Source organism: Salvia splendens, chromosome 2 (genome assembly GCF_004379255.2).
Source record: "Salvia splendens isolate huo1 chromosome 2, SspV2, whole genome shotgun sequence".
NCBI classification, from domain to species: Eukaryota; Viridiplantae; Streptophyta; class Magnoliopsida; order Lamiales; family Lamiaceae; genus Salvia; species Salvia splendens.
Genome location: NC_056033.1, coordinates 42,656,781 through 42,684,601, shown reverse-complemented (window position 1 = coordinate 42,684,601; position 27,821 = coordinate 42,656,781). Strand labels below are relative to the sequence as shown.

General features: G+C 34.9%; 4 protein-coding genes and 1 pseudogene across 7 annotated transcripts; 3 read left to right on the top strand and 2 right to left on the bottom strand.

Annotated features, from left to right (window-relative positions):
- The first annotated feature begins 8,041 nt into the window (after positions 1-8,041).
- LOC121770509 lies at positions 8,042-9,121 on the top strand. Its single transcript, XM_042167227.1, has 2 exons — positions 8,042-8,228; positions 8,676-9,121. Exons 1-2 carry the CDS (start codon positions 8,102-8,104, stop codon positions 9,005-9,007), a joined length of 459 nt encoding a protein of 152 aa, XP_042023161.1. The 5' UTR covers positions 8,042-8,101; the 3' UTR covers positions 9,008-9,121.
- A 3,778-nt stretch (positions 9,122-12,899) lies between these two features.
- LOC121792988 lies at positions 12,900-17,400 on the top strand. Of its 4 annotated transcripts, none has more exons than XM_042191154.1 (6): positions 12,900-13,007; positions 13,178-13,759; positions 14,551-16,040; positions 16,128-16,307; positions 16,385-16,562; positions 16,635-17,400. In XM_042191154.1, the coding sequence occupies exons 2-6, from the start codon at positions 13,216-13,218 to the stop codon at positions 17,186-17,188; spliced, it is 2,946 nt and encodes a 981-aa protein (XP_042047088.1). In that variant the 5' UTR covers positions 12,900-13,007; positions 13,178-13,215; the 3' UTR covers positions 17,189-17,400. The 4 variants fall into 4 exon arrangements, with proteins under 4 accessions (XP_042047088.1, XP_042047090.1, XP_042047089.1 ...); XM_042191156.1 differs by having other exon boundaries at positions 12,934-13,759; positions 14,551-14,967; positions 15,055-16,040; XM_042191155.1 differs by having other exon boundaries at positions 12,934-13,759; positions 14,551-15,627; positions 15,715-16,040.
- An 818-nt stretch (positions 17,401-18,218) lies between these two features.
- On the top strand, positions 18,219-19,587 carry LOC121792987 (annotated as a pseudogene).
- LOC121792985 (nascent polypeptide-associated complex subunit alpha-like protein 2) lies at positions 19,571-21,692 on the bottom strand. Its single transcript, XM_042191150.1, has 4 exons — positions 21,585-21,692; positions 21,395-21,494; positions 20,142-20,260; positions 19,571-20,063 (listed from the first exon to the last, which is right to left on the bottom strand). The coding sequence occupies exons 1-4, from the start codon at positions 21,630-21,632 to the stop codon at positions 19,725-19,727; spliced, it is 606 nt and encodes a 201-aa protein (XP_042047084.1). The 5' UTR covers positions 21,633-21,692; the 3' UTR covers positions 19,571-19,724.
- Positions 21,693-22,377: 685 nt separating this feature from the next.
- Positions 22,378-24,689, bottom strand: LOC121792986. The gene is made up of 3 exons (XM_042191151.1): positions 24,263-24,689; positions 22,713-22,799; positions 22,378-22,612 (listed from the first exon to the last, which is right to left on the bottom strand). The coding sequence occupies exons 1-3, from the start codon at positions 24,617-24,619 to the stop codon at positions 22,481-22,483; spliced, it is 576 nt and encodes a 191-aa protein (XP_042047085.1). The 5' UTR covers positions 24,620-24,689; the 3' UTR covers positions 22,378-22,480.
- Positions 24,690-27,821: the final 3,132 nt, after the last annotated feature.

Sequence of the window (27,821 nt, the reverse complement as noted above, 5' to 3'; positions counted from 1 at the left end):
ACAAATTTTGTAAAAGTTAGATTTTGTGAATATAAATTTCAAGTTTTTTCCAACTGTGACTTCCCATTTTTTGCATCAATATGATACAAGTCGAACATATTATCATAGGCAAATGTGACTTGAAATGTCTATGCCAAATGAGTATAAATAAAATGCATATAAATGCTAATACATCTCAAGCAATCTCCAACTACCAAACAAATATAACATATATTGAGTAGTTATTGCCTTGAGTTTTCTCTTTTGCAGAAAAATAAAAAGTAGTTATTGCCTTGAGTTTTCTCTTTTGCAAAAAGGGAATAAATTGCAAAAAAAATAAAAATGGGGTGAGAGTATAAATAAAATGCATATAAATGCTAATACATCTCAAGCAATCTCCAACTACCAAACAAATATAACATATATTGAGTAGTTATTGCCTTGAGTTTTCTCTTTTGCAGAAAAATAAAAAGTAGTTATTGCCTTGAGTTTTCTCTTTTGCAAAAAGGGAATAAATTGCAAAAAAAATAAAAATGGGGTGAGAGTATAAATAAAATGCATATAAATGCTAATACATCTCAAGCAATCTCCAACTACCAAACAAATATAACATATATTGAGTAGTTATTGCCTTGAGTTTTCTCTTTTGCAGAAAAATAAAAAGTAGTTATTGCCTTGAGTTTTCTCTTTTGCAAAAAGGGAATAAATTGCAAAAAAAATAAAAATGGGGTGAGAGTATAAATAAAATGCATATAAATGCTAATACATCTCAAGCAATCTCCAACTACCAAACAAATATAACATATATTGAGTAGTTATTGCCTTGAGTTTTCTCTTTTGCAGAAAAATAAAAAGTAGTTATTGCCTTGAGTTTTCTCTTTTGCAAAAAGGGAATAAATTGCAAAAAAAATAAAAATGGGGTGAGAGTATAAATAAAATGCATATAAATGCTAATACATCTCAAGCAATCTCCAACTACCAAACAAATATAACATATATTGAGTAGTTATTGCCTTGAGTTTTCTCTTTTGCAGAAAAATAAAAAGTAGTTATTGCCTTGAGTTTTCTCTTTTGCAAAAAGGGAATAAATTGCAAAAAAAATAAAAATGGGGTGAGAGTATAAATAAAATGCATATAAATGCTAATACATCTCAAGCAATCTCCAACTACCAAACAAATATAACATATATTGAGTAGTTATTGCCTTGAGTTTTCTCTTTTGCAGAAAAATAAAAAGTAGTTATTGCCTTGAGTTTTCTCTTTTGCAAAAAGGGAATAAATTGCAAAAAAAATAAAAATGGGGTGAGAGTATAAATAAAATGCATATAAATGATAATACATCTCAAGCAATCTCCAACTACCAAACAAATATAACATATATTGAGTAGTTATTGCCTTGAGTTTTCTCTTTTGCAGAAAAATAAAAAGTAGTTATTGCCTTGAGTTTTCTCTTTTGCAAAAAGGGAATAAATTGCAAAAAAAATAAAAATGGGGTGAGAGTATAAATAAAATGCATATAAATGCTAATACATCTCAAGCAATCTCCAACTACCAAACAAATATAACATATATTGAGTAGTTATTGCCTTGAGTTTTCTCTTTTGCAGAAAAATAAAAAGTAGTTATTGCCTTGAGTTTTCTCTTTTGCAAAAAGGGAATAAATTGCAAAAAAAATAAAAATGGGGTGAGAGTATAAATAAAATGCATATAAATGCTAATACATCTCAAGCAATCTCCAACTACCAAACAAATATAACATATATTGAGTAGTTATTGCCTTGAGTTTTCTCTTTTGCAGAAAAATAAAAAGTAGTTATTGCCTTGAGTTTTCTCTTTTGCAAAAAGGGAATAAATTGCAAAAAAAATAAAAATGGGGTGAGAGTATAAATAAAATGCATATAAATGCTAATACATCTCAAGCAATCTCCAACTACCAAACAAATATAACATATATTGAGTAGTTATTGCCTTGAGTTTTCTCTTTTGCAGAAAAATAAAAAGTAGTTATTGCCTTGAGTTTTCTCTTTTGCAAAAAGGGAATAAATTGCAAAAAAAATAAAAATGGGGTCAGAGAGGCTCGAACTCTTGACCTCAGGATTACTCAGGAGCTATGAGACCTACGCGCTAGCCAACTGCGCCACCACCCCTTTGATTTTCATTGCTCCACCCATTCACAAAACACATGTGTCCGTCCCATTAATGTTTGACACTTTTTTTCACATTGAAATTAATGAATAAATATATAAGTAGAGTGAAAAGAAAGTACTTTATCCGTTTCATAATAGCGGATGGGTTTTTTTTCGAGGCGCAATTTAAGAAAATTTTTAGTAAGTGAGTTAAGTAAAGAAAAAATAAAGTGGAAAATGGAAAAGGTAGAGAGGGGAAGATATAATAAAGTAAGTAAGAGCAAATGTGTTGACTTTTACTATAAAGAGAAATGACTCCACTAATACGGAACGTACTAAAATGGCAAAATAATTCCACTACTATGAAACGAGGTACTTCTTTCCGCCTCATAAAAATATGTACACTTTCCATTTCCGTTTGACTCATAAACATATGAACATTTTCATTTATGGAAAATTGTTCCCAACTCATTATCTACATACATCTTTATTTACGACTTATACTACTTGGATTCACCATTAAACACTAATAATAAGTGGCTCACTATCAACCAACACTATTTTAATTACATTTTACCTTTTCTATCCTACCATCGAACTATCTTTACTATCGGACGGAGGAAGTAAGGGGAATATAAAGTAGGTTATGAATTTTGCCAAAATGGAATATGACCTATGTGTAATGGGATGGGTAAAAAACACACTCAACACTAATGAGATGGATTAATTATTCATAGTAATGTTTATTTTTCTTTTTTTATTACTCCCTCCGTCTCGGGCTACTCGCCCCTTTCCTTTTCGGCACGGAGATTAAGGAATGAGTGTATAAGAAAGTCAAAAATTACGGCAGTAGGTGAAAATTTTTACTAAAAATGGAAAGAGTGCAAGTAACTTGTGACGCCCAAAAAGGAAATAAGTGCGAGTAGTGCGGGACGGAGGGAGTATTATAGAGTTATGAGCATTATTCATGATTCTAACAAATTTTAATCGAATTTAAACATAATTTTAGGGAAAAAAAAGTAAAAACAAAACAAAAAAAACAAATTTTAAAAGAATTCAATCCGGTACAACATATGTAAAATTGTTTGTGCATAGATAGTTGAGGGGAATGATGAATTAGGAAAATATTGAAGTGGTAGTACTAATTTGGAATATACTAACGTGTCAGCTAATTTTACATTAGTAATTGAATATATAGGAATATTCAATTGATGCAATTAAAAGGAGAAAAAGGCTAAGAGCATCCACAGTGGGACGGATGTCTTACCGGACATCCCGACGGACTTCTCAAAAATATCTCATGCCACGTCATAAGGACATCTCACTGCACTGCCACGTCATAAGGACATCCCACTGCACAATGACGGACATTCCAAGGACATTTCGACGGACATCCCACAATAATAAAAATTCACAAATTCACCAAATTAAACAATTTGCGGAATTAAATAAAAAATTACATTTCATTAAATAAAAAGTACATTTCAACAAAAAAAAGTATAAACAAATTACATTCTAAATATCAACGACTACCCCTCCACGTTCATATCTCTTCAATAATAACGTTCTGGAGTTGAATATGGGCTTGTCGTTGGTGCATGTCAGCAAATACACGGACTCGATCGGCCTCTTCGTGGCTTGGACCGGCAGCATCAACATCATCATTGACCCAATCAGTCAGTGCTGGACCTTCATCTTCGACAATCATGTTATGCATGATAATACATGCGTACATGGTATTAGCGATACTGTCAATATACCACAACCGTGATGGACCCTTCACTGCCGCCCATCGAGCCTGGAGCACACCAAATGCCTGCTCCACATCCTTGCGCGCTGCCTCCGGACGACCCGCAAAATAGACATTCTTTTCTTCTGTGGGGCATCTGATCGTCTTCACAAAGACGGGCCACATAGTGTATATCTCATCCGCCAAATAATAGCTCATGTTGTGTTGGTTGCCGTTGGAAACGAAACTGACGGTCGGACCAACACCCATACACTGGTCGTTGAAAATGGGCGATGACTAGAGGACATTGATGTCATTGTTCGACCCGGCTACTCCAAAATACGCATGCCAAATCCACAGCCGGTAGTCAGCTACCGCTTCAAGGATCATCGTGGGATTCTTGCCCTTGAAACCGGTAGTGTACACCCCTTTCCAGGCGGCGGGGCAGTTCTTCCACTCCCAATGCATACAATCTATGCTGCCCAAAATTCCCAAAAACCCGTACTGACTCCCGTGCATATTCATTAGAGCCTGACAATCTTCGGGGGTAGGCTTCTGAAGTTACCTATCCCCGAATATCTCCCTAACGCCCTCACAAAAATACTTCAAACAATCGCGGGCAGTCGTCTCGCCGATGTGGAGGTACTCATCGAACATGTCGGCCGCACCTCCGTATGCCAGCTGCCTGATTGTGGCAGTGCACTTCTGTATGGGCGTGTGGCCGGGTTTTCCAACCGCATCCTCCTTCATCCTGAAATACTCGTATCGACGTTCTAAATCGCCTACGATACGCAGAAATAGCGGATGATGCATCCTAAAACATCGCCGGAACATGTTCTCCCCAAACCGTGGCTCCGGAGCGAAGTAGTCCTCATACAACGGACGGTGTGCAGCGATGTGGTCCGGGTACTATAGTTCGACTATGTGGTACCGCCGGCTGCTGCTGCAAGGACGCTTGTATCGCGCGATTTATCTCCCTGGACGTAACGGCCCGCAACTGTTCTCTAATTCGCCGACGTACGTCATCAGAAATTCCACGACTACCACACGCACCACTACCACTACCACCAACCATTCTGGATATATAAAAGAAACGTAAAGAGAGAGAGAAACTCGTTAAAACAAGTGGTGCGAATGAAATGAAATTCAACGAGCCGTATACATAGAGCTCAGGTTAGTCTCAATCAGAAGGCGAATTCACGAAAACCCATAGCTCAGGTTTCAAGAATTCAACACTAGCGCCCTAATTCGCACCAAGCTCGATGAACTCGGTGTTTCTTACGACTACCCATTTGCCAAAACGGGCGTCGTCGTTCAAATTGGGTCGGGCGCCCGCCCCGTTGATGCTCTGCGTGCTGACACGGACGCTCTTCCGCTGCAAGTTCGTGTTTTGGGGATTTCGGGGTTTTTCTATTTCTGCGTAATCATTATTGAGAATTTGTAGTGAATTAAAGATTGATTTTTTATTTCAAAATTTTAAATTATTTTAGGTGTAATAGAATGGATTGATAACTGTTTCTACTTTAATTTGTGAAGAGAGATGTATCTATTATTGTTAGTGTGACTATTTTCCTTTGATATTTGTTCTGTTATTGAATTGATAATTGTGTGTGTTTTAAAAAATTTAGGTAGTTATATAAATTGATAGAATGGATTTATAACTGTTTCTACTTCAATTTGTGTAGATGGATGAATCTATTATTTTTAGTTTGACTGTTTTATTAGCCTTTGATGTTTGTTTTGTTATTGAATTGATGATTGTGTGCGTGTTTAAATTTTTAAGGTATAATAGAATGGATTTATAACTGTTTCTATTTCAATTTGTGGAGTCAGATGGAGTATCTATTATTGTTACTATGGCTGTTTTTCGTTTGATGTTCGTTTTTGCTATTGTTATTGATTATTGTGTGTGTGAATAGGTGCTAGTTGAGTGGGAACACAAGAGCAAATTGGATGGTGTGGTGCACGGATGTGGGCATTGTTGGCAATTGAAACTAGAAAAATAATATATAATTGTTCCACATGTGTTAAAAGAAATTAAAATTAGTATATAAATCTTACCTATCACTAATTGATTTTAGGACGAAACCTATGGATTTCTATTCATACTGCAATGCTGCTCGGGGCTGCCAAGTTGCTTCAACAAAGGAAAGACGAGCTTAAGGTTGTAATTTAGTTGCAATCATTCATGTTGATTTTCGTAAATCTTGTCGGAGTGGCTGATGTTTGTTGCTTATATCTTCTTAAGTTCTTTTTCACATAGGTTATATCAGTACTCCATGTTTTTTTGTGGTAGATTTGAAGTCTTAGAGAAGTATGTTGGATCCGTCCCTGCAGTTGGTAGGTACAACGCACGTTAACATGAAAGAAGACGAATTCCCGGCATATCCAGCTTGTTTCAACGACGAAGGACTGCATCGGCACGTGGAGAGGGTCGGGGGCCTCCTTTTGGGGCCGGAGAACGTGAAGGAGGGTAAGAAGGTGATGGCGGGCGAGGACTTCGCCTTCTATCAGGAAGTGATCCCGGGGGAGATATTCAACATCGGGATCAGGAACGAGGCGATAGGGGCCGTTCACTCGCCCCATTCGCCACCGCCGCACTATAGCCGGCGCGCCTATTCGCCGCTTCCGCCCTAGACAGGCGCGTCCTCGCCCCGATTACGCCTGATGACCGTCCGCCCCGAAAAGTTCGTCCGCCTCGGGGCGGACGTCGCATACACTATAATCCGCCCCGCCGTCGCCCCAACCCGCGGCTATAGCCGCGCCGAACATAAGCCAATAAACAAACAAGTTCGATTAGATGTGGAGTACTAAAAATTTGGAAGGAAATGGAGAAATTTGTGTATATTAAAAAAAATGATATGCTTGTCACATGGGCGGCGGATCCAACCCGACCCAGTTGTGTGAAATGGATCCAACGTGGTAGGGCCCGCTCTAACTCCACGTAAATTCATTGTATTTGGTACAAAATGAAACAAATCATAATTGAGGAAAACAATGCATCCCATGATTTTATCTTTATTTTTTTGTTTTAATTATAGGTAGTGGATTTTAGTTACTACCAGAGTTGGATAAAAATAAAAACACTCAAAGGTTGAAATACAAACCAACATTACCCTTTATAATATTATATATAGAGAGAGTAGGAAGAAATGTTATGAACTTAGTATAACTTATATGAGCATTATCAATGATGAGCACCAATTTAGTTCATATTAATATTATTTATTTCATTTATGCTTATTTTGGATTTAATATATCAAAAAATTATTGTTGACTTGGCTAATTTTACAAATTAAATAAAATTAATGATCAATTTGTTTATTTTATCTGCAAATTGAATAAAAATACAAATCAAGCTTTGATTTTTACGTAATAAAATTAAATCAAATCTATAAAGCAAAATAAATACTGTTAATACGAACTAAACAAGAGATTCTCATTATACATACTACTATATTCTAAATATATAAATTAATAAAATTTAATAATTTGTCACTAACTACTTCCTATTTGCACTACAAATAGGAAAATCTAGTTTACATTAATATAACTAACACATGAATATTAAATTCGAGATGATGATTACACAAATTTGGACAACATGCAATATAAAGTGATACAAACAAACTACACATCCCGCACTACTAAGTGATACCAAATTTGCCATGCAACTTCTTTGCTAAGAAAAACAGCCCACATGCACTAAAAGTCTATTAATCCCAACTTTTCGATTAATTAAACTATAATTTATGATTCGTCATTAAACTTGTGTGACTCACTCTTAATTAATCATGCACTTTTATGATTTATCAATCCAACGAAATCAGCCACAAACCCACAAATAAATGTTGCCCAACCACATTGGGGTTTAAAGTGAAAACAAAGTATATCAATCCAACGAAATCAACCAAAAATAAATATTACTCCTATAACAACCTATGCAAAAAAAGTAAACAGTTTTCTCTTTTCTCTTTATCAAAAAAGTTGACAAATTATTTTTTTCAAGAAACAGTGTGACAATGCAAAAGCAACTTTAGAGATGGGAACAAATAAAAATAGTCCTAATTAATCCATCTTTTGATAGGGAATCTGCATGCCTACGTCAGCTACATTTTAATGGATAATTAGATTAAACTTATCATCCATATTTTATCTATATATAGAGCTATAGAGATAGATGAAAATATCCATTTCTCAAGGTAAGTGTTGAGAGAGAAAAAACAAGGTAAGTGTTGAGAGAGAAAAAACAAGGTAAGTGTTGAGAATGAGTGAAGAGCTTCAAATAGTTGTAGCACAAAAGAATGTTGAGGCACAATATGTAGAGATGATGGTGCCTTTGTATTCTTTTGGATGTGAGAGGAAAATCAAGAATGCTTTGGCTAATCTCAAAGGTAATTAATTATTTTTCTTATGATTTATCAAATTTTTAATCGATATTCTCATACTATTTTTTTATGATGATGAGGTTTTGTGAAAGACTTGAAGTTGCATTTGATTAATTTTATTGAGTTAGCATCTATCTTGATGCTTAAGTTCAAGTTAAATTTGGGCTCTTGGAAATAAAATTAAAAACCAGGAATCGAAGATTTATGTTTCTAAAAAATCTCGGTGAATTTTTGCTCCATTTGTCCCACAAGATAATACTCTTAATACATTTATTTTTACTCATATTAACAAAATATATTTAATATTCTTTAAAATGTACTTATTCTCCACATACATATTATCTTCACAATCACTGAATAAGGACACTGAATTAGGAAGCATTAGAATTTTGAAAAATCATGATTTTTTATTTATTTCATAAATATTAAGCCATAATAAATTTTATCTTACAGGTATATATTCAGTTAACGTAGATTTTCAGCAACAAAAGGTGACGGTGTGGGGAATTTGTGACAGATGCGACGTTCTCTCGAAAGTGAAGAACAAGAGGAGAGGAGCACGCTTTTGGGAATTAGAAGATCAAATTCGGGTGCAAGAGTCGGGTGTTGCTTCCATGCCTTCATCGCCACAACATTCTTCGATTTCTATTAAGAAGAATTCTGCAAAATATTTGGCGATGATCAAACGACAGTCCCTCAACTTGAGCCTGTCGATGATGAAGAGGAGTCCATCGATGAATTGGAGAGCTCTGAAAAAAGTGTTTAATAGATCAAACTCATTTTAGAAAAAAATGAGAAAAGTTACTATGTGAGATTCATGAATATTATCTTTCTCCACTTTTTGAGAAAAATTGAGTTGTACCACTTGGGTTGAACAAAAACAAATATTTACAATTCTATGTTATACATACTATATGAAAAATAGAATAATAGACACCTCCTTAATTAATCTCATTTTTTAATACCTTAACAAATGAGATTCATTTAATTTATAAATACGTAACTACAAAAGTCAAAAACTGTATTTTTCATGAAGTGTTCATTCATCCACAAATTATATACTACTCCCTCCGTCCCCGAATAAGAGTCGTTAATTTCCTTTTTGGGTCGTCCCCTATTAAGAGTCGCTCTTCATTTTTACCATAAATGGTAATAGGTCTCACATTCCACTAACCCACTCCACTCACATTTTATTATAAAACCAATATAAAAAAGTAGGTCCCACATTCCATTAACTTTTTCAACCAATTTTTCTTTACATTTCTTAAACTCGTGCCCGGTCAAACAACGACTCCTATTAGGGGATGGAGGGAGTACTAAATTAGGTGGAAACTCACAAACATTTGAATTATTCAAAATAAAATATAAAAATCCATAGGGCCCAGCTTTCCTATATAAACAAAGTCCCCTCTTCACTAAGCTTTTCAAGAGAGAGAGAGATGATAAAAGTGGGGAAAATGGTGGAATTAATGGAAGAATACAGCTTGATGATGGCAAGAATGAGAGAGGAGATTAATTTTCTGCCGCTACGACGTCGTATCGACTTTCAGTTCTTGAGGTCTCTGCAGTCTGCTTCTACTTCCACTTCTGCAGATTCTTCCTTTTTCGTGTATTTTTAATTTCATGTTCAAATATTTTCATCATCTATTTATACTTGGAGATTTTTCTTCTTTTTTTTATTTATTGTTTTCCTGTACTCCTATGTAGGAGTACATAGTAATACAGAGTAGTAGTAATAATAATAATAATAATAATAATAATACACTTTTTTTTTCATTTTTACTGCTTTGGCTGAGCTTTGGGTGATTTTTTTTTGTAATTGTGTATGATAATGTGTAAGTTTTATGTAATTCATGTAAGAAAATATTCTCGTGACCAAATTATTGATGTGCATAATAAAGCCATTATTAATAGGCTGACAGAATTTGGATAGCAAAAGTGATACGTTTTTTAATTTATTAAAAATATCTCATTAAGTTATTGGGCATGTTATGACAAAAAATAAACTAATCGTGAAAAGCATGTTATAAAATGTAGTAAAAATTAAAAATCAATTATACAGCAATCATTTTAAACTCGTACCTATTAAAATCAATTAGTACTTACTAATTAAGCAATGAAAAGATATAGATATCAAAATATTTTATTGAGTACAGCCATGATGATTATTTTAGACAAAGTCAAGTAATATGTTTACAAATAGCACCAATATTAAAATCGAAACTAATAAAATAATGAAAAAAATGTGCAATATCTGTTGCGTGTCAATTAATAAAACTCAACTTAAAGTTATTCAATGGTGCACTAATAGAATAATTTAGTAGATTTTTTTACATTAAGTCTTGATAAATATACATAAACCTTATATACAAATGGAACTTTTTGAATTTTGAAAATAAATTAATCTATTATTACAACATACCTACACACCATGTTCAAATGCTATCCAACACATCAAATCCAACATAAATGACATACCAAAATAACACTCATATACCAAAGTAATACTCAATTTTTAGTAAGGAAATATATGAATCATATAAACATTGATGGGCCGTAATTAAATTGGAATATCAGAAGTTACCGATAAAGATTTTTTTACATATTTTACGGTTTACACTCAGCAGGAGGAATTGTGAAATTTGTCATGGCTATGTTCGGCATCATATAATTGAGTTTACATAAATGGATTGGAGCCTTGAATTTTAAATCCAATGTTTGGTATTACAAAATATTTAGATTTGGAATTGAATTCCAATTCCAATTCTAATTCCTTCAATTCCATAATTGTACTTTCATATGGAAAGTAGATAATTGGAATTTCAAAATTATAAAATTGGATATTGCACACACTACACACACATACACATACTTCATCTCAATCCCGTATATCATTTTTACCAAACAATGAAATTGAATTACAATTCAAAAACCTTCAAATTCAATTCCATAGAATTATAATTCCAATTTTGTTTATCGAATGGAACCGCACATGTTCCAAATTTGATAAATGGATTGGAGCCTTGAATTTTAAATCCAATGTTTGGTATTACAAAATATTTAGATTTGGAATTGAATTCCAATTCCAATTCCTTCAATTCCATAATTGAACTTTCATATGAAAAGTAGATAATTCGAATTTCAAAATTATAAAACTGGATACTGCACACACTACACACACGTACACATACTTCATCTCAATTCTGTGTATCATTTTTACCAAACAATGAAATTGAATTACAATTCAAAAACCTTTAAATTCAATTCCGTAGAATTATAATTTCAATTTTGTGTATTGAATGGAACCACACATGTTCCAAATTTGATAATGAATCTAAAAATAATTGATATATATGAGGATGTAGATTTGATTAAGAACCACTCATATATGATATGGCGATTTGATCTCCACGTTATAAAACTCTCATCATACTAAATTTGAATCAAATATATTGGCCCGTGTTTATTATCATTGTAATGTCCCACAAAATGTCTCAATTCTTTTTTATTTTGGTGGAAATTCATAGTATCTGAACTTTAAATTTTCTACCATATCTTCATCAATATTTCAAAAATTGGATTAGTAAGCAAGCGGGCCAGTTTAACTCTTGATCAGACTAAAATAAGGAAGTGATCAAAACAAAAATACAGGTTAAATCATGGCTCTAAGATTAGGTGATCCGGCGGATAACCAACTAAAAACACGAAAGGTCATTATTAATAAGTCTTAGGTTATTTTATAAAATCCGGATTTGGTGTCATTGTTAGATCATTTTAGGTCATTCATTATTAAAAGATCTAACAATTAACTACCAGTAATCTAAAAATGTCATCCGTATGATTTTGTTCTGCATTTTTGTATTTACAATCATATATAATTAAAAATATATTATAAAATATAATTCGACGTCTATTATATAAATGTGTCAAACTGTACTAATTGATAAAATATAATTAAAACATGGATAATGAATATATTTAAAATTTAATGAATGATAGATAGATAGATATAATATACATACCATATTAATACGAATTAATTACTTTAAAATATACTAAGTTAATACGAATGATTATTTCGTGTAGTTAAAAAAATGATTTTATTCTTCTTTTTTTCTCCTTCGTCGATTTTATGTTTTCCTTTCCTATTTTTCCCAAGACGGATATCCTTTTTTATACTCCAAATACCTTTTTCATTTCCATTATCAGTCTTCCAATTTTACATACGTTTTTCATCACTTCAAACATCCTCTTTCAAATTTCAAGCTTTGTATTTTTTTTTTATTCATTTGCGAATTGTGTTATGTCTTCATATCGCAATAGTCGCGAACAAACTATATTTGAATTACAAATTGGTGAAGAGTTGTATTCAATATTTTCATGAATATTGAATATATTCTTGGTCGTACTTCATACAATTGTGCACATAACTTTATTTTGCAGTTTTTTTATTTATTAGTTTTTAAATATGCTACAAATCTTAATATTCAATTTTTTTGAAGAGCATGAAACTAATTACTACTACTACTTAACTGATTATAAATTAATTTTATCACATTAACATATAAATTAGTCTACGATATAACTCTTCCCAAATTCTACTACTAAACCAAGTAGTCTTTTTTGGCTTTTAGCTCATAAAAAATCCAAATATTTGAATATAAAAAACAAAAACGTGCTCAAATAAGAATGCAATTTCAACGAAAATTACGAAGCTTTTGAATAAAGGGTCGAGTTTTCACAGTCAAGGAGGAGAAACGTCGCCGACCTTTTCCTTCCTTTCAGGTATGATTTCCCTCCTTTTATTGTGTTAATGTATCTAATTTCTCACTAATCATGTAACTAGGTTTTGCAAGAATCGCGTAATCCTGTGCTGATTGATGCTTTCACCGCTTGATTGCTATGTTTGTTGCGATCATTGATCTGTTCGTGACTCAAGTTGTGATTTTTTTTAGCGGGATTTGATCGATCGGTGCATTGAGTTTGAGCAGCAATGATGGGTTTGAGCTCCATGGGCTATGGGGTTGGGGGGAATTCATCCACATCAAATCTATCTGCTTCTGCTCCTCCATTTACTGTTGATCGATTAAACCCTAATCCCAATTCAAACCCTTTGCTGCATTACTCCGATTATGGTGTTGAGCCCTTTCCCCAATTATCTGCAATTGATTCTAATGAGATGATTAGTGATGATTATCGTTTTTCGGCCTCTGTGTCTGTTCATAATTCTGGTTATGGTGGTGATGTGAAGCCTTATTACTCCCCGTATGTCGCGTCCTTGACTGGGGAGGATAGGGTTTTGGGTGGGGATGAGGGGTCTCGTTACAATGTGGGGCGTAGTTGGGGACTGAGTGTGGCACCTCAGCAAGATTATGCTCGGAGCTTGTTTGACTTGGAGTATGGGCCTCGTTGGGTGGGCGGTTTAGGCTTTGATGATGGGAAAGCTAAAAGATCAGAAGTTGATGGGAAATTCTTGCCGGAGAAGCTATTTGTTGGTGGTTCCGGTTCGCATGGTTATGAAAATCAATTGTACCATGGTATGCCTTTCTATTATCTTTTATGATGTAAAATGTGGTAGATGTTGCTAAAAAGTTTCGACTTTTACAGGTAGATCATTTAGAGTCTCTCAGAAAACATCCTATGCTTGAAATTGGGAAGGTTTATCTGTTTCAGTCAACATTCCATTAGCTGACATTTAGCAACTTCATAGGAACCTAATCTGGTTGAACAACTCGACATTTGGATAGACTGTGATATTGAGAAAAGATAGCCTGTTTAAATTCAGAGTTTACAAGCTCGTAGTCCAGTGATTGTTCGTTGAAACCTTGCATTTTTCATTTCATGCAAAAGTTGACACTGTTATTGATAAACGATACTGAGATAGCATGCTTAATTCAGAGTTTACAAGCTAAAAGTGATAGCATAATTTGTCTTTTTCTCAGATAATTTTTCTTTAAACCTTGATTTGCGTTAGTTTGTTTGCGTTAGAGTGTGGTTAAGTGTGATTCCGAAAGATGATGTGAATTACTGTAAGATAGTATAAATTTTATACTCCAGTAAGTACGGAGTACTATAGTTAAAACTAAGACTGACATTTTAAACCGGTATTCCATTTTGTTTTGAGGTTTTTATTTGGTCTCATTTTTCATAGCCAATGATGCGATGCGGTACAATACATCAGTAAAGATTTGCGCAATGATAAGTTAATATGCCATGAGCATCAGTTTAGAATTGCATCGTTATTTATCTTTTATGGATTTTGTTATTGCGAAGTAGTTTGCTATACGGAATATCATATTGCGTCTTAAATTAATTTTCTGTAATTCAGGTGGGTGCAGCAGTGAAAACCAGAACCAATTCAAGGAAGATTCTAGCGTTTTATATAAAAATCTTCGTCAGGTGCCCGACCGCGAAGTCTATACTGGCTCCTCGAGCACTGGATACATGGAAGACAAGTCACGCCTTGAGCAGCAATTCGGCTTCTTTCATTACGATTACGATTACGATTACGATTTATTTAAAACACTTGTCAGAACGCCGGGTCCTCCCTACCCTGAACTTTATCCTCCTCTAGCGTCCTGTGCAACAGAGAAGAACTTTCCAGACTATAAAAACCCGTCCAGCCCGTATGAAAAATGCATCAGGCCTGTCGATGCGGCCTATCATGGTCGCGTTTCAGTTGGGAGATCGTCGCCCACAGTGGTCATTAGACCACCGCCAGCTTCCAGGTTGGATTTGGGACAAGGTAATGCTTCTTGTAAATCTGACGGTAGCGATAATGCTGCTGGGGTCCACATTGTGAATTCTGATTATTCCAATCCCTTGAAGCCAGAGACGAGTCCTTCCAAGTTCTTCAAGCAAGGGAATGTTTCCTCAGCTTCTGTGAAAGAACTTTCAAGGCCGCTGAATACTAAGGATACTACTGATTCTGAGGTTATGTTAGGATCTCAACTAGCCCACGTGAATGTCTCGAGTGGTTTTTCAAAGACTGGTGATGGCATTCAAGCGGTTGATTCGACTGAGGAGTCTTCAGATTTTATGGACCATAACAGCACTGCAGTAGATTCACCCTGTTGGAAAGGAGCACCGTCTTCTCCTTTTTCAGTATTTGATATTGAATCGGGAAACTGTGATCGTGTCGAGGTAAATTTGGTCGAACAATATGGATTTGGTCATGGTGAGCATCCGAGTCTCCAGTCAATTGATTCTAACCGAGTTTTCTCCGAGAAAGTTGACTGCAACATGGGAAATGAAAATGAATGTGGAAGAGACGGCATGATGCTTGGTTTCGAGAAGGCTCTTGAGGCAATCTGCTCAACTTCAGAGAAGACTTTATTGGATTGTGTAACAGACAGAGTTTGGACCCCTCCTGCGACGAGGAGCAATGGGGCCGAGTTTAGTGGTGGTATTACTAAGGATTGCAATTGTCTGAATGACTTAACAAGTGTTTTTGATTTCCAAATTTCTGACACTAAGTATTTATTCGGTGAAGGATGTGTTGGGATGGCGGTAAATGACGTCTCTGAGGATGCCTCCGTGGCAGTCCTTGCTGCAGAGAAGGTTCTCTCCTCGCCCGCTTCTCAAGAAGATCCAATTGATCATAGTAAGGTACCAGATCCGAGACTGGACGTGCCATCAATTGTTAAGTCGATGCATAGCCTCTCAGAGTTGCTTCGGTCTCACATTTCAAGGGACGTTTGTCCTTTAGGGGAAGAAAACGCGGAGATTCTTGAACACACAATAAGCAACCTTAGTACTTGTGTGAGTAAAAACGTCGTACAGGTTGTAGAAACTTCCCTTCGGGAGACACGCTGTGCAGTAAGCCTAATCGTGCAAAAATGAACTATTTTTTCGTAATTTTTTTATCAAATAGTATAACTCTATATTTTCCTTTTTGTCTGTCAGGATATTATTACAAGAGGCCTTCGTACGAAAGGTGAAGTTTTAAATTCTTGCGCCCATCCCAGTAAGAAATGTGAAGCTTCGAATCCTTGCACGGATCCTGATAAGAAAGATGAGATATCACCAATGGTTTTGCGCTTGAGGGATGATTTTCACATTAACAGAGATGATGATATGGCGAAGGTGCGTGCCATATTTTTAACAATTCCATCATTTTCGAGTATTGTGGTAAACGATTAAGAGTTCAGAAGCTGTTGCAGTCTATAAAGAAGGTCCTTGAGCAGAATTTCGAGATAGACGAGGACATGCACTCACAAGCACTATTGTTCAAGAATCTGTGGCTAGAGGCTGAGGCTAAATTGTGCTCCATCAGTTATAAAGCTCGTTTCGAGAGAATGAAGGCTCAGATGGCAGGCATCAAGCTTAAGGCTCCGAAAGGTTAGATTTACACCGCGTTAGAACAAGCCTTTTCATCTGCTACAATCCTAATTCTGCTATAAATGTTATCAGAGGACGGGGATGTTGCAGAGATGGTATCCGAGCTTTGCATTTCGCCCGATTCTGTCATCATGTCTGTGCTGGCTCCCGAGCCTCGCTTCGACACATTGCCTAAACCCGTGTCACTGGAGGCATCTGCTTCTGGCGCGAGTGGACATCTTAATTGTGTCGAGTCTTCAGTTCTAGCCAGGTTCAATATCTTGAAATCTCGAGAGGAGCAGCAACGGCCTGAGATAGTCGACTGCAAGCATGCGGATTCCATCACAGCCAGATTCAACATCTTGAAATCACGAGAGGAGAACTCGAAACTAGTAGGTGTGGACAAGGAAAACCCACCATGGGCTATCCCTGACGAGAAACGTTTCTGGCCGCTTGTCAGAGGTCAGTCAGGAGACGCTGGCAGTGGCAAGTTCGACTCGTATTTTCAGCATGCTGCTGGCTCTGTCACGAAAATTGCAGCGAGTCATCTGGAGGCGATCAGCAAGAACAAGCCGGGGTGGCACGATAGTTTGTCTTCGTCGGAGTGGGAGCATGTGCTGAAAGATGATTTTTCATTGAAAAACTAGTGAATTTGTTGCTAACTGATATATGCACATATATATATATATATATATACTAAACTTGTCCCTCTTGAGATTGTCACAGCATTTTGTAAATTGGGAAAAACATTTGTGATGATCGAATTAGACTTTGAATATAGTAGTGTTTTGTTTGGTCTCTGTATATTCGGGATATTGAATTATTGATTTTATGGAGTACATCTTCAAACAGTTTGACAGATCAAGATTTTATCAAATGTACTTAATTACCTTCTACATTCCCACATTTAGTGATATACATTATACAAAGAAAGTGACATATGACATATTGTAGTCCCCTCAAATCACTCTTGTATCTGTTATAAATGTCAAAACCTTGCACTAGATTAACTGTTAAAGTAGTTAAAATTGTAAATTGTAAAAAAATCATAAATTCAAATTTTGGTTCGTCAACTTAATAAATCAGCAATTAAACAATTTAACATATTTTTTAATGATTAAATATTTTAATTTCTTATTTGCAATATTCTGTATTGTAGATTTCACGACACGTGTTTCAAATCGTTGATGTAGGTGAGTTATTTGCTAAGTATATTGAGAAAATGATAAATTACCGTCTCATCCTTGTAGAAATTTTCGAATATCACTTCAGATTGAAATTGACTTAAATTAGACTAATGGAAAAAAATTAAAATTTAAAATTCTTAATTTTTGTTCATAAATGATTTTTAAAATTATGAAACGAATTAGAATTTCACCAAAATTCATGATTTTTCCAACAATTTATCAAAAACTAAAAAACTAACAATACAATTATTAATTTAGCCTTTTTTATGACCCCATTTTGAGGAATGAAATCATAGATTAGTCCCACTTGACTCCCACAACAGCATATAAAATCATCATTTTTCGAAATTATTGTCACAAATTTATCTAACCCAACCACTAACTTTGGATTCTCATGCACCTAAGTCAAACATAAATGGATTCGATTTGATCACTTACATAAAATCAATGTCACAACGCTTAAAACAATCACACAACATCAACAGCAAACTAAGCCTATATTTACTTCTCTTTCATCTATTATAGAAAAATAAGAGAAATGCACCGAATTTTTGTCTATATATAATAATCTCTTGCAATGTAAGAACACATCAACTAAACCAAGGCACAATGAGTTGTAAGCTCCTCCAAACTCTCACCACAGCAGTCCTGTGCCTCTGCATTGTCGAGGCAGCGACAGCTCAGCTTCAAGTCGGGTTCTATCAGCGTTCGTGTGGCTTTGCTGAGTTCGTCGTGAAGCAAGGCGTTCGAGCTGCGTTCATCAACGACAATGGAGTTGCTGCAGGCAGGCCTTGTTCGGTTGCATTTTCATGACTGTTTTGTAAGGGTAAGAGAATTGTTCTGTTTTTAGTTCATCAAATAATTAAAATGTCACTTTTTTGGAGAAAAGTTGGATTTTAGTCCAAGAAAAGCCTTACCTCATCAAGCATTGTTGTGTGCAGGGGTGTGATGGCTCTGTGCTGCTAGACTCTGCTAATGGAAAGGTGGCAGAGAAGGATTCGCCTGCTGCGAATAATCCAAGCCTTCGGGGATTTGAGGTCGTTGACAGCATCAAGGCTAGGCTCGAGGCCATGTGCCCGGGGGTAGTCTCTTGTGCTGATATACTCGCGTTTGCAGCAAGGGACAGCATTGAGATGGTAAGAAACTCTGCACGTGGATCGTACTTTGATTTCCCGTCTGATTTGGCCTGTGTTGTTCTCAGGCCGGAGGGCAGGGGTACGACGTCCCTGCAGGGAGGCGAGATGGTATAGTTTCTTCATCGGAACAGTCATTGGCAAACCTACCACCACCAACACTCAATGTGGACGAACTCACAAAAGCATTTGCAAACAAGGGTTAACACAAGAGGAAATGGTCACTCTTTCTGGTAATAAATTTTTTCACTAGTGTAACTTTTTTAAAGCATGTTTGTATTAGTGTGGCCCATAAATGTATATGTGAAAACGAAAACATGAGATGAGAGTTTACTAACCCGTGCAAGGGCGCACACGCTAGGGCGGTCCCACTGCACGTCTTTCAGCAACCGGCTCTACAGCTTCAACGCGAACTCGAGCATGGACCCAACTCTGGATCCCCTGTATGCGAGCCGGCTCAGGCAGCAGTGCCCGCAGGGGGGAGACGCGAGCCTGGTGGTGCCGATGGAGGCGATGAAACGCTGCTAACGGACCAACAGACAAGAGCTCAAGTGTTCCAAAATGCTCAAAACTCATTCATTTAGAAAAGCAAAATTGCTTCAGCAATGGTGAATGAGGGAAAGATTGGAGTTTTAACTGGCAATGCTGGTGAAATTCGAAAGGATTGTAGAGTGATCAATTATTAGAACATCAACATCCTTTCCATAAATTAAAAATTCGGAAAAATGAAGGGTAAATTTTCATTACTTAAACCACATACATACATTGTCAGGGAATCAAGACGATAATAAAACTAAGATTGTAACATTGATTCAAAAAAATATTACAAGATGCAAAAATAGAAGAGGCTAAGATAATAATGTCTAGGTTGTGAGCTCCATGATAGCACTCACAATGTCTCCATTGTGAGTTTTGAGGGCATTGACAGCCTTGGTCCTCGACACCCCGGCTTGGGTCATGACCAGATCGATGTCACGAGGCTCGACACCCGTCTCATCGACCTCTTCTTCAGGTGCAGATTCAGGTGCAGCAGCCAGTTCTGACTTGCCCATCACAGAGCGAATGTCCGGCACCCTGAACTGTTCAGCAGCCTGGGTCTGGAGCTGAGAGCTCAAGTCCTCGATCTTGGCCTCTCCGAAGATGACATAGGTCTCGGAATTCGGGCTCTTGAAGACGTCAGGTTTCGAGATGAAAAACAATATCTGCATATATGCAAAACTGATTAGACGAGCACTGATAAAGCGTAAAGACAGTAACAAAGAATTGAGCAGAAGGTTTACGTTTTTAGTTCTCTTAATTGTGACTCTGCTGACACCAAGAACAGGCTTCATGCCGAGCTTCAGCATGGCCTTACGGCTCTTTTTCTCACTTCTGCTTTGTTTGGAACCTTCAGTTCCAGCTGTTCCAAGTTTACCATAGAACAACACAATTATTTACACAAGCTAGCTTATAGGTTTTCAAATGAAAAGGAATATCGTAACAAACTCAATAAAACCCGAGTATAACATCAACGAATAATCAAAGAAAACTCATTCATATTAGTCAAGAATGAATAGGCAAGAAGATCAATAACTTGGTTTCCAGCTAAAACAGTATAACCACAAATACTCACTATCAAAGCAAGATATTCAAAACTAGGTTACAGCTCAAGAACAATGAAAGCAGATATCTAGTAACCTTAGGAATGTGCCTAGCAATTACTACAAGGTGATTGAAACCATTTCATACAACATGTAATCTGGCTTCTCGAAAACACCTAGCAGAAGTTGACATGTAATCTGATTTCCAAAGGAACATACAAATTCAGTTGAAATGAGCTGAAGCCCGAGAGTTGAAGACCGTTGGGATGAGCTGGCAGTTATAGCCGTTGGAGTTAGTTAGAGATATTTTCAGTTAGTTAGTTAACGATAGAGTGTGAGCTGGCACTCTTCCTTCTTCCTAGCTCGTGTATAACTAGGAAGCTACTGATTGTAAACATTTTGATTCAGTTTTATGAAATAAAGTTCTCTCTTCATATTTTCTCTCTTATTTGTGTGTGTGTAGTTCATACGGTTTGGTGTGATTTTATATGGTTTGATCTGATTTGTGTATCTGTCTAGTTTCTCTGGTTTCTACAAATTCAGATCAGAAAATGAGTTTAATCACAATATGTTCATATATCACATTTATAAGTGTCACAATTCATAAATTAAGGGAGGAGCCACCACCTTCACACAGAATTCCATCGAAACATACTACAAAAATCTCAATAATCTCACACATTACACCTTCTACTTATCAGAAGAATGTATCAAGAAACAGAACATTTTTCTGATTCAATGAACTACAATTTCCATCACTGAAACTAGACATTTCGCCCTAAAAATAGTAAAACAAATCCACAAATCTCAACAAAATAATCATATCTATAAAAATTAACAATACAGCGATAATATTCGATAATCAACACGCTCACATAACAAAAACAAAATATAAACACAATGCTGAAAAAAAAAGCACACACGCACATATAAATATAGAGAAAGGGAGATACCTAGCGTTCCGTCGTCCTTGTCATCCTCTTCATCGTCGGAATCATCCAAATCATCATCATGATCCTCATCTTCCTTCACGTCCTCCACCAATGGCTCATCCTTCACCAAACAATGAAAGGATAATTGTTTTCAGTGAAATAGATAAATCTAGCAACAATTGAGTAACGAAAGTTGAGAGATAGAGTATACCAGAAGCTTCTTCTCGGCTTCAGTCTCTTCGACGACGGGTCCAGGCATGGCGTCGGAGCTGTGTTAGAGAGAAAGAGCGAGATGATAAGAGTGAAATGAGTGATTCAGTTAATTTACGTCGAATAGATAAACCAATGGGTTTTTCTATATCTAGGGTTCGTTTTTGGGCTTCGGCCCAACAATTTGGGCTAACATTCACTTAAATTATTTTTTTCGATAAAATAGCTCGTTTCCTTTTTATGAAAACGAGTCACTTTAAGTAGGACGTAGGGATTATATATCATCCCTCGAAATCAACATGTGAACGAATGAGTTGTATCGAATGATATTGACCCACAAACAAGGGCATTTAGGGTTGCTTAGCCGTTATTAGTTAATCGATAAATGAATAATTGATGATTCGATTTGGTCTCGATTATTGTTTTAACGGTCCAACCGATAATCGACCGTTTAAATTGCGATGACCAACTAAGGTGAAAATTTTAGGAGTAATTATTAACTGAATAAAATATTAAGTCTCGGCCATCAATCAAGACCTTTTGCATTATATATAGTCACTTGAATCAAGTCTTTCTCATCATCGTCATCATCTTTTCTTATGCAATTTTGTATAGTAATTATTTGCAAAAAAATTTATTCTTTGTGCATAGAGAAGTAGTTTTTTATGTTATTTTTTTTATCGCATTTTGCTTGAGTTTATTACTTGTTTGGTCCATGACAAATTAAGTGTTTCTTATATTCGTTAGTTGATTTGTTTTCGGCTTTAGCCGCTTCCTTTCCTTTTGGCTTTAGATTAACAAAATCGCCTTCCGAACGACTTCCATTTCATCTAGTAAAGTTTAGCATCGAACTAAACAGCAACAAAAACAAAACCCTACCATTTCTATGCTAGCTAGCTATACATTCTTGTTTAGTCTCCTTAACCACTTCTCGTAGTCCCAAACTTCATCCTTCAACGCATGACAATGGCCGGCTGCTCCAGTCCACCTCGTACACGGGGCAGATACATCACACACATAACAGTAGCACTGCAAATTACAAAATAAAAACAACAAGAAGAAGTAAGCTTTAATTTAGATTTAGAAATGGATCAACAAACGCGGCTGAAAAACACAAGGCAACTTTTACCAGTTTGCAGTGCTTGTCGTGGGGCGTCTTTTTAAAGGGAAATCGCGCACAGGTGTTCCTCGGATGTGGATAGTCTCTGCAGGCAACCTGCTTGAATTCGTCCAGGAATGGTTCAGTCAGATAAGTTGTTTCAATATCTCTAATCTAAAACTAAAACATAACGGCAGAATGATTGAATCGTATAAACTACAAGTTCGTAAGAAACAGTTTGAACTGATTCTTCAAGCTGTTAGATGTTCCCATACATCTACACGACATAGTTAACTTCTAACGCAAAACTTATCCCTCGTGAAGTGGCTGTGCCGCCTCAGATTAAGATTAGCACAGTTTCAACTACATGCTTTTGATATTTTCCAATTGTGAAAACCATTCTCAAGAAGTTTGATCAAAGCATAAAGAATAGGGCTATAAACTCTAACATAATGTTAAAAGAGGAAGAAATTCTCCACCTAGAGCAATCTAAGTCATTTCTACTAACAACTGCAGGTTTCTCCGTGAAGAAAAATGTAATGCCATTATACCAAGAATATGTAAAGCACACGTAATAAAACTTGAGATATATATCATGAACAATACGCGACTTCCAAATGAAAGATTTTATCATCAACACAGTAAAATTCAAAACAGAAGAATGATTGATCATATTATAAACAAGTTTGTAAGAACCCGTTCGAAGTGATTCTCCAACTTCTTAGATGTTTCCCACATAGTTACCTTATCTCTAATGCGAAACTTAGGCCCCGTGAAGTAGTTGTGACGCCTCAGATTTGAGCGATTTAAAAAATATGCACTTGATATTTTTCAATTGCCAAAACCAATTTCAAGAAGTTTGATCAAAGCATAAAGAAAAGGGCTAGAAACTCAACAAAAATGTTAAAAGAGGAAGTAATTATCCACCAAAACCAAACTAGGTTAGTTATACTAACAAACAATAGGATACTTCCAAACAGAAGAATGATTGCAAATATAAACTACTACATGTTTGTATGAAACTGTTTGAAGTAATTCTTCAAGTTGTTTGATGTTTTCCGAATAACTAATTAACTATACGGCATAGTTAAATTCCTCTAACGCGAAACTTAGGCCTATTTTAGTAGTTGTGGCGCCTCATAATTGCACAGTTTCAAAAATTTGCTTTTGATCTTTTTCTATTGCCAAAACAAATTTCAAGAAATTTGATCAAAGCTTATAGAGAACGCCTGTAAACTTTAACAAATGTAAAAAGAGGAAGAGCTTCTCCACCTAAAACAAACTAAGTAATTCTACCTATCAATATATAAACCTATTGTCAAAGATGCATTCACATTGGCAATCAAAATACATTAAATGAACCTCACATATATAGTCATTCATATGCTACTATAATGGGAAAATATTAAATTTCAGAAGAACAATTGTAATGGAAAAATATTCATAAAATTCAAATCTTTCAAAACAAAATCATCATAAACCCACAGAAACCCAGCATCAAACACCTAGAATGCAGATATTCCAGATTCCAATCAACAAAAAAAATAACTAAAAAAAGCAATAAGAAAATAGAAAATCACCTGGCCCTTCTCAGCAACAAAGCTCAACTCCTCCTCAGCATTATTATCATCACCAATACTGCTGGGAAACTCTAACGCATCCAAATTATTGTATGGATCGAATTCAAGGATGAAGCACTCCTCTTGCTCCTCGAATTTCTTGATTTCTTCTTTGTTCTTCAAGCAAAATATCGATCTCAGAGGAGTGCCCTTTTGAACGGGAGAAGGAGAAGAATCACTGATTTCAATCAATTTTCGTTTCACGGCCGTCTTCGGAGCCGTCTTAACTTTCCGTTTCTTGACAGTGGATTTATTGCCCATTTTGAACGGATTTTTCTTCGAGGTTGAAAATGCATCTTTTTTATGTCTATTTTTCATGAATTTTTGTTTTCTTGGTTGAAAATTTGGAAGGGAACAGAAACTGAAGCTTTGGAATATGAAATCTGGAAATCTGAGGCGAAAGGAAATTTGAAACCGAGTTTTATTTTATGTTTATATACTTAATTATATTTTGCAACGGTAATTATTTTAAATTTCATGTAAGGATCCGTTTTCAGCCCATTACTTGTGGATATGGGCTTTGTAAGGAGAATTGCGAACTGGGCCTTTTTAAATTTCATGTAATAGGTCCGTCGTCAACTTCGATTCATTAGCCCGATAGCTCACGACATCTTCATCCCCGACCTCATGACACCTCCGTCCCGTCGCTTCTCGTCTCTATCAATTACTACCTCCGTCTCACATTAAGTGTCACATTTAGTGTGAACGCGGATTTTAAGAAATATATAAAAAAAGAGTTGAATAAGTTAGTGGACTATGAGTCCCACTTTTATATATATGATGTGATCATATGATAACCCATATTTATGGTGATAACCTAATAACCTATCATTCTATGGACGAAATATATCATATGATAAAATAGAATATCATTTTATAGATTAAAAGTATCATTCTATGCATGCTGAAAAAATATCATTTTATAGTGTATAAATATTGTTTTCAGTAAAAATGATATTTTTGACCCATAAAATGATAGGTTATTAGGTTATCACCATAAATATGATTATCATTTTAACGCACTCATATATATATATATATATATATATATATATATATATATATATATATATAGTTTTACAATAAAATGTGAGTAGAATTGGTTGGAGGAATGTGAGGTCTACTTACCATTTATGGTAAAAGTGAAATGTGATTTTTAGTGTGGAACAGATCGAAATAGCAAAATATGACACTTAATATGAGAGGTAGTATTTATTTTTTGGATTGTTGAACGATGTTTCAACAACAAACTGAAATTTATTAATATAATGATGTAAATCTCACTACGCAACTGGAGTACTATATTACAGATTTACAAATTTAATAAATTTCTGATTTAGTTGACACGTACTTATGTACAATATGGATTCGAGTTTGTCGGTTTTTTGTTTTCGTCTTTATTCGACATACTATGACTTGTTTTTGTTTTGTATAAGGACATATGGTCTCATGAGAGAAAATAAAATTTTGGAGTAGTTAAAATGTACAGTTATCTGGATTGGAATAAACAGCATGGTTTACAAATCATTGTTCAATAACTTATGTGCTTGGTAGATGTACGGTTAGTTAGCCATTACAGAAAGCATGACATTACCGAGAGGAACATTTCGAACCTATGAATTTTATTTTCTAATTCGGTCACTGATGTTGGACACTTGTTCTCACTGGTGCGGACCTACGTGTTAGGGTGGGGGGCCACTGAAACCCCACAAATTTCATAATTTATGTATATATATTACAAGTGGCAGTCTAGTTGGATCAAAAAGCTTTGCTTCTTGTTGGTCCGAGTTTGAATCCAGCAAGGCAATATTTTGTTATTACTATTTTTCTTGTTTATTTTTTGTGTATTTCTCATTTTTCAATCTTTTCAAGTAGATTTGCTATGTAGAGTGAACTAAATAAAACTTGTCAATAAAAATTTGAAAATTAATTAGATTTATAAAAAAATACGTAGTATATTAAATCTGGAAAACCTGTAGTATGTAATTTAATTCCAATATTGAAATTTAAAGAATCATTCCAACAAAGTTTGATCAAAGTCGCCATTTTGTTAGGTGGTAGTTGGTAAGTCGTCGTTTTTGGCCCAAGAATATTCGTCAAAATACAATAACTGATAAATACAGATAAAGGGTCGATATAACGTAATCTCATTAATTTATTAACTGTTTTTTTTCAATTATAATTCATAAATCCTAATCGAAAATATTAAAGACAAAAGCTTTGTTATTATGATAGTGTGAAAACATATGCATTAACGTATAAAGTAGTTGTATTTGCTGACAATTAACAACACTAAAAAGTCACATAAACTATTATACTTTATCTCATACTCTAGTATTTTATCCATTAATTAGTTAATTTACTTTATTGAAAAAATACTACACAGATAATTAAAATAAAAAGTGATGAAAGAACTATACTCGATGTTATAACTTCTAGAAGTAGTGCCAAACAAGATATAGTGAAACATTTTTTTCGTATATTCACTTTTCACGTTTAAATTAAATCAATTCAAACTATGAATTTGATCAAGATTTATGTGATGATTTGCCAATAAATAGTTTTACAAATACTTTTTGACAGGAACATATATTTGGGTTGGGATGAATTTTTTGCCAAAAAACTCATGATGTATATATGTGATGAATTTTTTCATTTCACCCTTTCAATTAACCGAAAATTATGTACCCCTACATAACAAATGACTTAAATTCATTTGGTTCGCTTTTGAATTTTCCAATTTGAATTGACTAATTCTTTGATGGGAAGAGTCAACTCGAGGCATTAAATAGGATGAACGTCGATACAAAAATAGCACCCACATGCATTTTAATTATTTTTTACATATTGGCATATTATCGTTCTTTTATAAATAAAAAATTGAGTTAATTATATGTAAATTGCTAAACTTTTAAATGATACTAATAAATATAAGCGTAAAATTTTATATTAGTCAAGAATCATACATGGATGTTGTCATGAATTAAATAATGTTATTTATATATTTTTTATTCATATAATAAATAATACTTATTTATATATGTTATTTATATATATTTTACGTATAAATGATCAGAATTTTTTACCATGAATTAATTAAAATTAATCCAAATTAAAAAAAAATTCTTGCTAAATTTCAAAATTGTGGACTTACGAGAATTTTACATATTTCATGATATTTTTGGTAATTAATCTTTTTAAATTAGTAATGTGGTTGATTTCTCGAAATTATTAATAGAATTGCGTGCGAAAATTAAATTATGTATTATAGGTGGTAGGTCCATTTCGAATTTACGTGTGGTGATATATTGATATTTGGTATTGGTTGTGGATGTAATAGAATCAACTTAATGATAGGACATGAGTATTATTTTCCTTGAAAATCAAGCATTAACAAATACTTTATCTCTATGTATAAGAAACTTAGAGCATCCACATCCGTGCTCTTGCCAACGAGCAAGGATGTGGGTCCGGATCCACTTTTACTCCCTGCTCTTAGGCAAGAGCACAACACCCACAT